The 14,563-nt window shown below is 44.9% G+C and overlaps 1 protein-coding gene across 1 annotated transcript in view; it reads left to right on the plus strand.

Annotated features, from left to right (window-relative positions):
- Positions 1 to 14,563, plus strand: part of PHF8 (PHD finger protein 8) — a 289,339-nt gene that overhangs the window by 130,648 nt on the left and 144,128 nt on the right. Inside the window, exon 16 of the mRNA XM_030194272.1 lies at positions 10,106 to 10,191. Within this exon, the coding sequence (XP_030050132.1) occupies positions 10,106 to 10,191 (86 nt within the window). The remainder of the gene's footprint in view (positions 1 to 10,105; positions 10,192 to 14,563) is intronic.

Genomic DNA, 14,563 nt, shown 5'->3' on the forward strand with positions numbered 1-14,563 from the left:
GAAAATAAAGGGTGCAGGAGAGTCACTTCCAACCCGAGCAGCATTCGCTTGAATATGGAAGCGATGCTCAGATTCAGAGGGGTGGGGAGGGTTAGGAGGGTAGGGGGAGAGCAGGGAGGGGGGGGGAGAGTGGATGGCGAGGAGGAGGGGAGGGAAGATGGGGAGGGAAAGATGGGATTACTGTGGGGGGGTGGCAGAATGTGTAAGAGCAGATCACAGAGAAAGGTGGATGACACTTAGACTTGCGACTCTGAATGTGAGAGGCCTTAATTCACCTCTAAAGAGGAGTCAGATGTTTAAAGATATGATGTGCCTGAGGGTAGACATAATATTTGCCCAGGAGACACACCTGCGGCGCAGCCATGAGAAGCTATTAAGACATAAGCGATACCCTCAAATATATTGTGCTTCAAGTACAGTTGATAATAAAAAGAGAGGGGTTCTCATTGCGCTGTCCGGGGCATACCCGTGGATCATTCATGATATTATAAGGGATGTTGAGGGGAGATATTTAATGGTGATTGCAACTCTATATGATACACAATATACACTGATATGTATGTATGCGCCTAATGAGCGGCAGGCCAGTTTCCTGGAGGGCCTTGAAAAAGTGATGATAAGATAAAGCACAAGGCTCCCTACTGATAGCGGGAGACTTTAATCTCACATTAGACCCCCAGGTAGACAATTCAGGAGGTCAGGTGGGATATGCACAGCGGGATCGCAATAGGATGCAGGGTTGGATGGGGCGCTGGGGGCTATTAGATTTGTGGAGAGAGAAACATAGATCTGAGAGGGACGACACCCACTACTCGCCAAAGTATAACTCATATTACCGAATCGACTATTGGATGGGAGATAGAGGGGTCTGGGATAGCACACAAGACATACAGATTGAACCATGTACTTGGACTGACCACAGCTTAGTATGGATGGCATTGCTAATAAGGGGTGGGTGCAAAGGGCGTAGAAACTGGCGAATGAATGAAGCCCTGTTGTTAAAACCCCAAACTGTTCAGGAGATAGAAAAATATATTGTAGAGTATATTGCTAACAATGATAAGGATGACGTCTATCCTACAAGCTTGTGGGAAGGACTTAAAGCGGTCCTGAGAGGAAATCTCATTGCACTGCAATCCCACATATATAAGACTCAGAAATTAGAGGAGAAGGCGCTCCGGGATGGGTTGGCCCAGCTAGAAAGAGGTCATAAAGCAAATGCCATGGATGATCAAAAATTAGGGGAGATCCGCCAAATTAGGAGGCAACTAAATGAGATGCAGATATCGCGCTGCAGTTGCAGGCTGCGCAACAAGAACATTTTGAATTTGGCGACAAAGCCAGCAGGTTGGTGGCATTTAAGCTTAGAAAGAAAGTGCAGCATAACTATATAACAGCTATAAAGGATAATGGGGAAACCCTTCTAACGGAAACAGATAAAATACAATCAATTTACAATCAAATATATCAGGGTGAGCACACCGCAACTTCGGAGGAGAAGGAGGCATACCTAGAGGAAATAGCGCCACGATAGATATCAGAAGCGGAGACAGAGAAAATTTCAGGGGACATTACGCTAGCAGAAGTAGAGGAGGCCATAGCTGACCTTCCAAATAAAAGGCTCCGGGCCCCGATGGCTTTCCCATTAGGTTTTATAAAATGTTCAGTAAGCTACTGGCCCCGATCCTGTTGAAGGCGATCTCCTCCTTTGGTAGTATTCAGGAACTACCTTATTCGTGGAGAATGGTGGAGGTGGTCCTCATATTAAAACCAGGAAAGGACCCCCAGCAGTGTGGCTCGTATAGGCCAATCTCGTTGCTTAACACTGATTATAAGATATTTACAAAAATTTTGACTCGCAGGTTGTGGGGGCTGATGCCGCACCTGATCCATGAGGTTCAGGTGGGCTTTATTGAAGGCCGACAAGGCTGTGATAACATACGATGCCTCTTACATGTGATCCAACAGGTTAGAAATGAGACCACCCCGGTAATATTGCTCTCCATAGACGCTGAGAAGGCGTTCGACCGGGTGGACTGGGCCTTTTTGTTTACATTGTTGAGGCAGGTGGGCTTGGGGGACAGGTTTATCCATTGGGTGACTTTACTTTTTAGTGGCCCCCTGGCAGTGTTGAGAATTAATGGCTCGAGGTCCAGGCCGGTTGAGCTACATAGAGGCACGCGGCAGGGCTGCGCACTATCTCCTTTGCTCTTCGCCCTATCTATAGAACCTCTAGCTAAAATAATAAGGGAGCATGGGGATATACGAGGTGTGATCAGAGGTAGGAAGGAACTTAAGATTATGCTTTTTGCAGACGATATTTTAATGACGCTGGTCAATCCATCCCGGTCCCTCCATTATGTCATGACAGTGTTCAGCACTATGGCCGTATGTCAGGTTTTAAAATTAATGTTACAAAATCGGAGATACTCAATATTTCGATGACCCCACATGAGGCAGGAATGATAAAAAAGGCCTACCCATTTCTATGGGCAGCAAAGTCAATAAGATATTTAGGTGTCCAAATCACGGCTAAGGCTGAGAATCTCTTTTCTGCTAATTTCCCATCAAAAGCTCGAGAGTTATTTACAGAACTAGATATATGGGAGGGTCTCAATGTCTCCTGGACAGGTAGGATTAACGCAGTCAAAATGATTCTTCTGCCAAAATTATTATACATGTTTGTGGCCCTGCCAGTGCCGATACCACGCTCCTTCAGGCAACTTAATAAAAGAATATTCGCATACATTTGGAAGAAAAGGCCTCCCAGGGTGAGACGTGCGGCAATGTTTCAACAGCCAAAGGTGGGAGGCATGGGAGTTCCCAACTTTTATCTTTTCTATCAGACGGCTCAGTTACGAGTGCTGTCTGAGTGGGAACCTCAAAATACCAAAAAATGGCTCCATTGGGAGAGGGCATGGATGGGCACTCGGTACCTGGGTAATATACTGTGGGGACAGAAAGAGGGTATATTAGCCGCAGCACGTAGACTCCCAATAGTAATGAATCACCTGCTCTATACATGGCTCTCAATAAGGAAAAAGATATTCCCTGATAGACTGTACTTTTTGCAGACAGCTATCCGTGCTGCCCCAGGTTTCATGTGGGGGGAGACTGAAAAGGCATACCAAATTTGGGCGACTAAGGGCCTATGTACACTAGGGCAAATGTGGGAGGACGGCAGAGTAAGGGGATTTGAGGGGTTACAAGCTGATTACGACCTAAGTGAGAGCGATATGGTTTATTACCATTGCCTGAGAAGCTATATGCTTAAGAAGGCCTCTGAGGAATTGGATCTTGCTGGAACGAGCATTGAGAGGGGGAGGGGGGAAGAGGAGCATAACACGGATATACCGGGCATTATTACTCTTGACCACCCCTATAGAACCATATACCCATAGATGGGAAGAGGCATTGCAGAAAACGCCCACGGCAGAGTGGTGGGGGAGTAGCTTTAGATTTTTATTAAAGCCGTCTATTGCCCAACCACTGATTGAGAACGGATATAAAATGCTATATTGGTGGTACTATACTCCAGAGAGGTTACATAAGATCTACCCAGGGGTCCCTGCAGACTGTTGGAGAGAATGTGGTGAAGTGGGAACCTTTATGCATGTTTAGTGGGGATGCCCAAAAGTGCAAACATATTGGCAACAAGTGCTTGAAAAGGTCAATAGCCTGGGTACAGGGGTATATCCGACCAGAGCGGAGCACTGCTTGCTTCATGTGCGTCCTCCAGGATGCCGTGCGCCAGAACATAAGCTTGCTATAATTATATTTGCAGCAGCTAGATTGGTCTTGGCGCGAGCATGGAAGCAGGTGGAAGTTCCATCTATGCACAAAGTGGGTCTTAAGGTGGACCATATCTACCAGATGACTAAATTAACAGCATTAAGGACAGGGCACATTCAGAAGTTTCAAAAAGTGTGGGAACTTTATGAGAAGAATAAAGATGTTTTCTCAACCTGCCGACTGACAGAGGGGGGAGGAGGGTTTTTGGGATTGGGGTTTGGGACTGTTGTGATATGTGTTAATAGGAGCAACGTGTTAGATTGATAAGGCTTTTTGTATCAATAGTAGATTGGGTCTACATACCCAGACAGTTGCTGTTTTGGAAAATATAATAAACTTTAAAAAAAAAAAAAAAAAGAAGTCTAATCGGTAATACTTGTAATATGTACAACCATCTAGGAAACAGGATCATGTTGAACAATTGGATTCGGCCATACAATGAAACTGGTATTGATGACCATCACGATAGTATCTGTGCAGTCTGCTGTAACAAGTGCACTACATTCAGGTCTCGTACCAGGAACGTCTTATAGGGGAGTTTAATACCCAAATACTTAAAATGACGCGTCGCCCATTTCACTGAAAATTGCCCCTCCCATTGCCTTCTCACCAAGTGACTGGTTGGTAAAGCTAAAGATTTATCCAAGTTTAATTTAAACCCCAAAGAAGTCTCCATATTCTGCAATGCTGTCCATCAAGGCAAAAAAGGGATTCCTGGGGGGAAGTCAAATGCACCAAAAGGTCATCAGCGAAGGCCGAGATCTTAAAATCCCGTCTTCCCATGCCCACTCCTCGAATGTCCGGATTAGACAATATCTCCCTTATCAGGGGGTCTATACTTAAAACAAATAACAGGGGTGATAATGGACATCCCTGTCGTGTCCCCCGTTGGATGGTTATTGATTCTGATAAGATCCCATTCACCCAGATTTTTGCCCGCGGCACTTCATACAATGCCCGTATCGCTTTAATCCATATTCCATCAAAACCATAACTCTCCAGAGTCACAAACATAAAGTCCCAGTTTACTCTATCGAACGCCTTCTCCGCATCAAAACTGATAAGCAGAGAAAGTGTTCCGTTCCTCTCCACCCAATCCATTGAAGCCAGTATTTTCCGCATGTTTTTAGCAATGGTTGGTCCCCTAACAAATCCAGGTTGGCTCTCCTCTACCAGAGTGGGCAGGATCACCGCCAGTCTATTAGCCAGTAGCTTGGCAAACATCTTGGCCTCCACGTTTAGTAACGATATGGGTCTATAGGATGACGCCTGCTCTGGATCCCCTGCCAGGCTTCAGCAGCAGCAGCACCATCCAGACCTCCTTCAAAGAGTCCGACATGTCCTCATTCTCGACAAATTTATTGAATAAAGCTGTCAAGGGCGGCACCACCTGATGATCTAATATTTTATAGAATTTGTATGGAAAAGTGTCCAGACAAGGCCCCTTGCTTTATCACTCTGGACACCTCCTCTTTGGTGATCATTTGATTTAATCTAAATCGTTGCAACTCTGTTAGAGTTGGCAGAGCCCTCCCTTTACTCTCCAAGTCAACCTCTTCCGGGCAGGCATAGGGCTTGCGGTAGTATTGTCGAAAGGTTTCTGCTATTTCCTTATCTGATCGCACCAGATTCCCCCTCTGATTCACAATCTGCAATATCTTTTGGTTCCCCATTTTCCGTTGCACAAGGTTAGCTAGCATCTTCCCTTGCTTGTTGCCATGTAAATATAATTGATATTTATAATACTGTATAGATTTAACTGCTCGTTCGTGCAATAGAGTGTTAAGGGAAGCTTGTAATGCTAGCAGGTGTTCTTTATTTTGTGAAGTGTGCCTGGTTCCCCAGTGTCTATGGGCCTCTCCTACCTGTTGACCCAAGCAAAGTATCTCTCTCTCTCTCGCTTGCCTCTTATAGCTCGTGTATGCTATAATGTCTCCCCGTAGAACTGCCTTAGCAGTCTCCCAGAATAGTATCGGGTCCTCCCGATAGGTGGCAATATGCATTTGAAACTCTGCCCATTGTTGCGCTATATGTTCTCGAAATTTATTGTCATTTATTAAGTGTAAGGGGAACTGCCAATTAAACTTCTGACCCTCTCCTGTTAGAGCTCTCATAGTCCACCAGACATATGCATGGTCTGAGACCCCATATGGTCCTATTCCCGCATCCTGAACCAGGGAGAAAAGATTCCTATAATCAATCCGCGATTGGGAAGAATGGGCTCTCGATATATGTGTATAATCTCTGTCCTCTGAGTGCAACAGCCTCTAAACGTCTATCAACTCAAGATTCTCACAAAGCATTGGGACTCCATGTGCCCTCGACCCCGTTTCAGCCCTCTGTCCCCTTGATGTATCCAAGCTGGGGTCGTGAACCGTGTTCAGGTCTCCTCCCAGGATTATCGGGACATCCTCGTGTTTAGCGACCTAAAAAAGGCCTGATTAATGACATTGGGGGCATACACATTTGCTAGTAGAAACGCACGCTTGTTAATCAGTACTTTGGCTATTACAAACCTGCCATCCTTTGGCCGCCAGCAGCCCTGCGTTTGAACCTCGAGTGTCTTTCTAAAAAGAATCATCACTCCGGCCTTGTGGTTTTGCACTGGTGCTTGTAGTAATTGCCCCACCCACCATCTCTTAAATTTGGCATGTTCTATGGAGGACAAGTGGGTATCCTGTAAAAATACTATGTCCGCTGCTTGCCGATTTAAGAGTGGCAGAATTTTTTGGCACTTAATCGAGGACGTTACCCCACTCACATTGATTGAGAGAGAGAGAGAGACCCCCCCCCCCCCCCCAGGTGCTTCTCGATAATTCCCAGATACATCTGCCGAAACTGCACATGTGTTTGATGCAGGGTACAACGCATTTGTGACTATGCTCTCCTGACCGAGGAAACTGGCAGTATTTCAGTGGGCCCTTTGCCCTAATCACTCTGACTATCTCCATTTTCTGGACATAATTTAACATTTTGAAAATAACTGTCCTTCGCTTTGCTTCTCTTTGCCTTCTCGGGCCCAACCTGTGTGCCTGCTCAATTCGGAGCGGGCCTGCCGCCGACTGCAGTTGTTGCGTAGTAGTGAGCCACTCCTCCAAGAAAGTCCGTAACTCACTATCTGAGATATTTTCTGCCAGTCCCACCAAATGGAGATTCCCCCTGCAACATCTGTTCTCGATGTCATCCTATTTCTTCTCCAGGTCCGTTACTCTCGCCTGCAAGGACTCCTTGTCGTTAGTTTTTTGCTGCACCTGATCCTCCAAATCCGACAGTCTCTGGCTGTAAATTCGCCGTTTAGTGACTCCATTTTCCCGTCCAGCGTTTCAAGTTTGTCAGTTATCCCTTGAAACTTCTGATCCAAGGTCTGATTCAGTGCTTGGGTGACTTCTGATATGATTTCCGCAACCCACGCAGAGCTCACTGAGCTTGGGCCTCCGCCCTCTGATTCCACCATTTTGTGGGCTTCCGACGCCTTCAATTTTTCCCCTTGTTTTCGTACTGATTTGGCTGCCATCGGGATCACTCGTGCCGATATTTGTTCCTTTCCGATTGCGATTCTCCGCTATCTCAAAGCTTTTTATACCGATATGTGCAGCTGTTTGAGGCTGTTCGGTCGGTTGGGGCCCAGGAGCTCTCCTCGACCATGTCTGTTCCTCAACGTGGCATCACGTGACCTCAAAAATGTGTTAAAATTAGTCCAATAAAGATATTATCTTCCATTTTCTGTATTTATTAACACAGCTACCACACTACTTTATCCTAAACAAAATAAAATTCATTTTTTCCTACCTTTTTGGTCTGGTTGTTTACTGTTTCTAATTGTGTTGGTCCCAGTCTCTTGTTTTTTCTTTCCTCGATCTTAACTCTCCCCCCTTTCCATCCAGCGTCTGCCCCCTCTCTTCCCCCTTTCCATCCAGCGTCTGCCCCCTCTCTTCCCCCTTTCCATCCAGCGTCTGCCCCCTCTCTTCCCCCTTTCCATCCAGCATCTGCCCCCTCTCTTCCCCCTTTCCATCCAGCATCTGCCCCCTCTCTTCCCCCTTTCCATCCAGCATCTGCCCCCTCTCTTCCCCCTTTCTATCCAGCATCTGCCCCCTCTCTTCCCCTTTTCCATCCAGCGTCTACCCCCTCTTCATCCAGCGTCTGCCCCCTCTCTTCCCCCTTTCCATCCAGCATCTGCCCCTCTTCCCCCTTTCTATCCAGCATCTGCCCCCCTCTCTTCCCCCTTTCTATCCAGCATCTGCCCCCCTCTCTTCCCCCTTTCTATCCCGCATCTGCCCCCTCTCTTCCCCCTTTCTATCCAGCGTCTGCCCCCTCTCTTCCCCTTTTCCATCCAGCGTCTACCCCCTCTCTCTCCCCTTTTCCATCCAGCGTCTACCCCCTCTCTTCCCTCTTTCCATCCAGCATCAATTTTATCCATCCATGTGTACTTTTTCTCCTCTTTTCCCTTTCCCTCATCTCTGTCAGTATGCATCTCCTTCCTCTCTTTCTTCCCTCTCCTCCATCCATGTCCACCATTTTTCCTCTCTGTCTGCTCTGCCATCCATGTTCATCTCACTTCCTCTCTTCCCTCCCCTCCATCCATGTCCAACATGTCTCCTTTCTTCCCTCCATCCATGTCCAACATGTCTCCTCTCTCCCCCCCACCCCCCCATCCATAAGTATTGCGTACTGGGAAGGACCAAAGGTCCATCAAGCCCAGCATCCTGTTTCCAACAGTGATCAATCCAGGTCACAAATACCTGGCAAGATCCCAATAAAGTACAAAACATTTTCTACTGCTTATCCCAGAAATAGTGCATTTCCCCGAAGTCCATTTAATAATGGTCTATGGACTTTTCCTTTAGGAAGCCGTCCAAACCTTTTTAAAACTCCGTTAAGCTAACCACCTTTACCACATTCTCTGGCAACAAATTCCAGAGTTTAATTACATGTTGAGTGAAGAAACATTTTCTCTGATTTGTTTTAAATTTATTACATTTGTAGCTTCATCGCATGCCCCCTAGTCCTAGTATATTTGGAAATGTAAACAGATGCTTCACATCTACCCGTTCAACTCCATTCGTTATTTTATAGACCTCTATCATATCTCCCCTCCATGTCCAGCATGTCTCCTCTCTCCCCTCCATCCATGTCCAGCATGTCTCCTCTTTCCCCTCCATCCATGTCCAGCATGTCTCCTCTCTCCCCTCCATCCATGTGCATCTCACTTTCTCTCTACCCTCCCCTGCATCCATGTCCAGCAACTCTCCTCTTTCCCCTGCCCTCCCCTCCATCCATATCCAGCAACTCTCCTCTCTCCCCTGCCATCCCCTCCATCCATGTCCAGCAACTGTCCTCTCTCCCCTGCCCTCCCCTCCATCCATGTCCAGCAACTGTCCTCTCTCCCCTGCCCTCCCCTCCATCCATGTCCAGCAACTGTCCTCTCTCCCCTGCCCTCCCCTCCATCCATGTCCAGCAACTGTCCTCTCTCCCCTGCCCTCCCCTCCATCCATGTCCAGCAACTGTCCTCTCTCCCCTGCCTTCTCCTTCATCCATTCATGTCTAGCAACTCTCCCCTGCCCTCTCCCCCATCCATATCCAGCCATTCTCCTCTCTCCCCTGCCCTCCCCCATCCATATCCAGCAATTCTCCTCTCTCCCCTGCCCTCCCCTCCATGTCTAGCGATTTCTCATCTGCCCTCCCCTCCATGTCTAGTGATTTCTCATCTCTCCCCTGCCTTCCCCTCCATGTCCAGTGACGCCCCAAACCCCACCTGCCCCCCCAAGTTCCACCCCCCCCCCCCACCCAACCTACTCGCCCTCTTCTCCCTCAACAGCCCTCCTTGCCTTCCTGCCGCCCAGCCAGTGCTTTTAAAACTCATGTTACCTGACTGACGTCGTGACTGCAAAAGAAACAGAGTAGAGCAGGCTCGCCTTCAGCCTTCCCCTTCTCTCTCAGCGTCCCGCCTTTGCGGAAACAGGAAATGAGGGCGGGATGCTGAGAGAGAAGGGGAAGGCTGAAGGCGAGCCTCCTCTACTCTGCTTCTTTTGCAGTCACATCTTCAGTCTGGTAAAATGAGTTTTAAGTGCTGACTGGGTGGCAGGAAAGCAAGGAGGGCTGTTGAGGGAGAAGAGGGCGGGTAGGTCAGGCTGGGGACGTTGGAACCGGAACTTCGGATGACTGACGGCCGGGAAAATATTGAGGGTGCTCGAGCACCCACGGAGTCAGCGTCTTATGTCCAGGGCTTTGATTGACCAAGGGTCATGATTGTTGGTTTTTACTTTGCAAAAGTTCTCATCTCCCTTTTAAATGTTTTCCTTCCCATCTTTTGCAGAATTCCCTCGCAAGCTACCCCGTGCCAAACCCTGTTCAGATCCAAACCGTGTTCGTGAACCTGGCGAGGTGGAGTTTGATATTGAGGTAAGAGGGTCTGAGAAGTCATCAAGGGATTTAGGCTATTGGCTAAGGCTCTATACTAGTCAAAGTTGGTTGCTAGTTAAATGAGAACTGTTGAGGTGAGTGGGAGTGCCCCCCCCCGCACACACAAACACTAGCCTAAACTATAGAGTAATCCTTTCTTTCTCCTCAGATTTGAAACCAAGAAGAAAGTATGCAAGAAGTTGAGCCTTCAATGAACTGCTACTTTCTATTTGACCTTTATCATTCTCCCTCAGTTAGCTTTAGGCATTTGGATTGAGACTGCTTTCTCAGCCTCCTTACATTTTTATTTTTAAAATTTATTTCTTTTTCCTTTTATGGACTGTTGCTACGCTATTTGTTTCTTTGGGTATTTCATTTCTCCATGGATAAGCAAGATATCAGCCACACATATGGGTGACATCATGCTTTCGAAGCCAGATTGGATTGCTCTTCCAGAGCCCAGAAGAACCCAGGAAACAATCTGGGCATGTGCGCATATTCCCATCTGTATAGCCGTAGCTCCTCCCCTCACTCTACTTCATCTACCAGCAAAGCAGAATGGATTTGCTCTCCTCTGTGTGAAACAAAAGAATTTTGATTACTCCTGAACGTTACTTGGTTCTCAAAATTTGTTTCTTTTTTTTTTTTTCTTTTAAAGAATAGAACTACACACCAAGAGGCTCCATATGAGTACCTGTGCATCTTTTTACTGTGCCTTTAATAGAAAAATTAAACTCTGAGCTGTTTCAGGTGCTGAAGGAGGTTTACCTCAGCTAACAGCATGATGATATCTTGAGATAGCAGTGTGTTGTCCCTAATACATTCGACAGCAGAATCTTTACACAGAAGGATTCTCCAGTGGACAAGATAATACTGGAGGCCCAACCTTCCTCAGAGTAAATGTTGTTTTTATTTACCACATCTTACTACAGGGGCTGTGGCTGTACATAAACCAGTGGTAAGTCGCTGAAGGTAAAAAGTTTCCAAAACATTGAGTAACCTGATGTTACATGAGCACAGGAACAAGATGTGGCTTAGTGCCTGTTAACCAAGCTGAGCCATTCTCTCATCTGTGATCATTAGACTTCTACCTCTGGTGTGTCCTGTGGCAGAATAGGAGGAAACAACACAGTTTGGCTACCTCAAGGTGCTATGGAGACAATGTGAGTCAAACTGTATTTAAGGGAGGTCTTTTTTGGTTGCATTATGCTCTTTGCCTGTCATTGTATACTCACAGCATTGAGGGAATCCTCATTTTTGATGAGTCCAGATAGAGCAGGGCTCTAATAAAGTATTGCGATTGCAGCCACAGGTTCAATCAAAAATTCATCTCCTCAGTGTGGCAGTTACAAGAGGCCTAAGTTTGAATGTTCCCTGTTCTGTCAGGTACTGTGCCACTTCCTGGGCAACAGAGCCTTAGTATTCTAAAACATAGAACCCTGACATGATTTACAGCTTGCCTGTGTTTTTCCATTTTGTGTGTGGGGTTTTTTTTTTTTTTTTTCAGGATGTGAGAATTCTTATATTGGAAAGTCTGTCCCAAATTCCATAATGGCATAATCTGTTCATGATCACATTGTCTATGAGAGTGAAAAGAAATGCTGTTTGATTATGAATATGTAAATGAACATGTATGTATAGAGATAGAGAAATGGATAATTTGTACATACATATGCACCTCCTATGACTTCTGAATACTTAAGACCTCCTAGAATTCTAATTCCAGAAAACCTTAAGGGGGGGGGGAATGAACTAAATAAATAACTACAACATTATAGTGGCATAAGTGGGAAGGGTCCCTTGTGCATTTTCTTCCTCTCACTTTGCCTTCTCTGCACCACTTTTATTCACTACAAAGGAGTATGTATGAAGCTTCATATATAACCACTAGGAGCTTGTGCTCAGCCAGTATGATTCAGACTTACTATATTAATTTTCACTTCAGCTCCCACTGTCTAATGCACTGTTCAGTACCATTTAGAAAATTCCAGATCTTTTTATCAGTTGAGGAGCTTAATTTAGCTTATTAATATTCAAATCCTGCACCCTTCTAAGCTAAATTTTAAACAAATTACAGTTTTGGGTATGAACTACGACCCTGTCTTCTGTAAGACTTTAGGTAACAAGCCTTATGGAGCTTATAGAAAAGGTTACTAAAATTCCTTCTGAAATACAAGAGGGAAAAGGGGTACTCCTGTTTTCCTCTCTTTTTCCTTTTGTTAAAGATTTAAATTTATACAATTCAGTATGACTATCAGGAAACTGAAATTCACATCATTAACAAAAATAAAAGAAATGAACTTAATTACATCAGACACCATTCCAGTCAGCCCAGAAGATGGGAAAGAAGTGGTAATAAATCGGAATCAAAAAGAAATCAAGTTAAGACCCAAGAAAAACCTTGGAAACTAACAATTGAAAGCACTTAATACATTAACTTCACTAAAAACTACCCAGTTATGAATCTTTACTGCAAAGAATCCTAGAAAATGTACTGCTTTGCAAAAGTACTTTTACAGGAATATTTTGGGAAATAAGTAGCACCCAGAGCCACCATGCTAGACCTTAGAGCCAAAAAGGCTTTCTGTATGAGTTGCATGCCCTGAACACATCAGGAAATATAAAAGATTTTTGCCCCACAATACAATAATCCCTCTCTTTTTTCTTTTTCCTTTTTAAAGAAATTCTTCATAACTAGCGCTTTGTCCTTCTCATTCACAAAAGTCACAAGGAGGGTGGATCTAGAAGTAATAGTATGAATTTTCCAAGAAAGCTGTGAGGTCAAACTCTAGACACCTACTGATCATCCACGGGCAATTTTTTTTCACAGGCAAATAATAACAATTAGAGATTTCAATGTCTCAGAAAAAGATAACAATTCTTCCTTAAAATATTTCCATAAAAGATCAGGTGATGACAAATAATTATATACAAGGAAAATTAAGGAAACACAAACTCTGTTGTTGTTCTCTATGATTTCCAATTTAAGATGAAACAAATCCTTATCAACCGACACAGAGGCCACCTAGAGAGAACCCACTTGCCTTTCCGAAAAGCAGACACATTTATCCAATAGATACATATTAGCATCTACATTATTAAATTTCTCAACAGTTTCTTGTGAAAAGGTTACATTCTGAATAATTAGTCAACATCCCTTCCATAGAACTACACACCATAAATCTTTTAAAATCACATCTTGCTGGTCAGTAGTTAGACTAAGCTTGACCACTCCATCTGGGAGAACTAAAACATTAGGCAAACTAGAATAAAATATTTTACTAGATTAAGTTGTCTAGTGATTGCGAGGTGCTTACATTGGGCTCCACTACCAAGCAAAAAATAGGAGGTAGTGTAGGCGCATTTGGGGTCAGATATTTACCCTAATTATTGGTTATAGGCTAGCTTGTTTATCTAGAGGATGATTGCACCTAAGTGGCCAGACAGGGACCACATTATGAAACTATATTAGAATTTATTGGTAATGCAAAAATATATAGATACTGGTATGGCAGAGCAATTGGCAATTCTTAGGAGCAAAACTTATCTCAGTGAGGTAGCAATAGCAGTACAGCTAATAATTATTCCTGATACAGCCTTAGTATTCCCTAACAGACAAACAGGTTATATCATGTCAAAGGTCTTGAATCACACTTGGTACTTAGCAGTGCTTTCTGTCTAACCCTGGACCATAGAAAGGAAACCATTATCCTCACCCAAGTTGTGGGATGCATATGGAAGAGTACTTAGCTCCCTCAGCATGGCAGGTCTCATCTGTCCTTTTCAGACTCATAGTTGATATTTCATATCTGGCTCCTGGATCAGCCAGGGCTGACTGCACAAGGTCATGTAGATAGGATGCCTTGCTCTGCAGCGTCTCAGGCTGTGTTCTCAGTGAAATAGTGTGGAATGTTGCTACTAATTGGGTTTTTGCCAGGTACTTGTGACCTGGATTGGCCACTGTTGGAAACAGGATACTGGCTCAGCAATGATGCTAACCATTCTCAGAAACTTAGATGTAACTGTGATGCTACACAGTACAGGCTTTTATTCAGCCTGGCACAAGCTTGTAGTTCAGATAAGGTGCATTTCTGAGCATTGAGTGCTCAGGGACTCGGTTACTAAATGACCTACATCTTGGATGGCAGAGTAGCACTTACAGAAAAGTGTCTAGAGTTCAAATGCTCTCAGCTGAAGAGTCTCTTTTGGTCTCAGCTTGGCATAGTTTAGCTCAGCTTAGGCTAAAAAGTCTCTCTGACTTCACATCTCTATGTAGGATGGCATAACCAACAAATAGCAGTACCAACCAATACACCAGGGATTTCCTAGAATTCCTTAATGTTTGGCAATTCTTGCTGTTCAACGGAATGTC

The sequence above is a fragment of the Microcaecilia unicolor genome, chromosome 2, assembly GCF_901765095.1.
Source record: "Microcaecilia unicolor chromosome 2, aMicUni1.1, whole genome shotgun sequence".
Classification (NCBI taxonomy): Eukaryota; Metazoa; Chordata; class Amphibia; order Gymnophiona; family Siphonopidae; genus Microcaecilia; species Microcaecilia unicolor.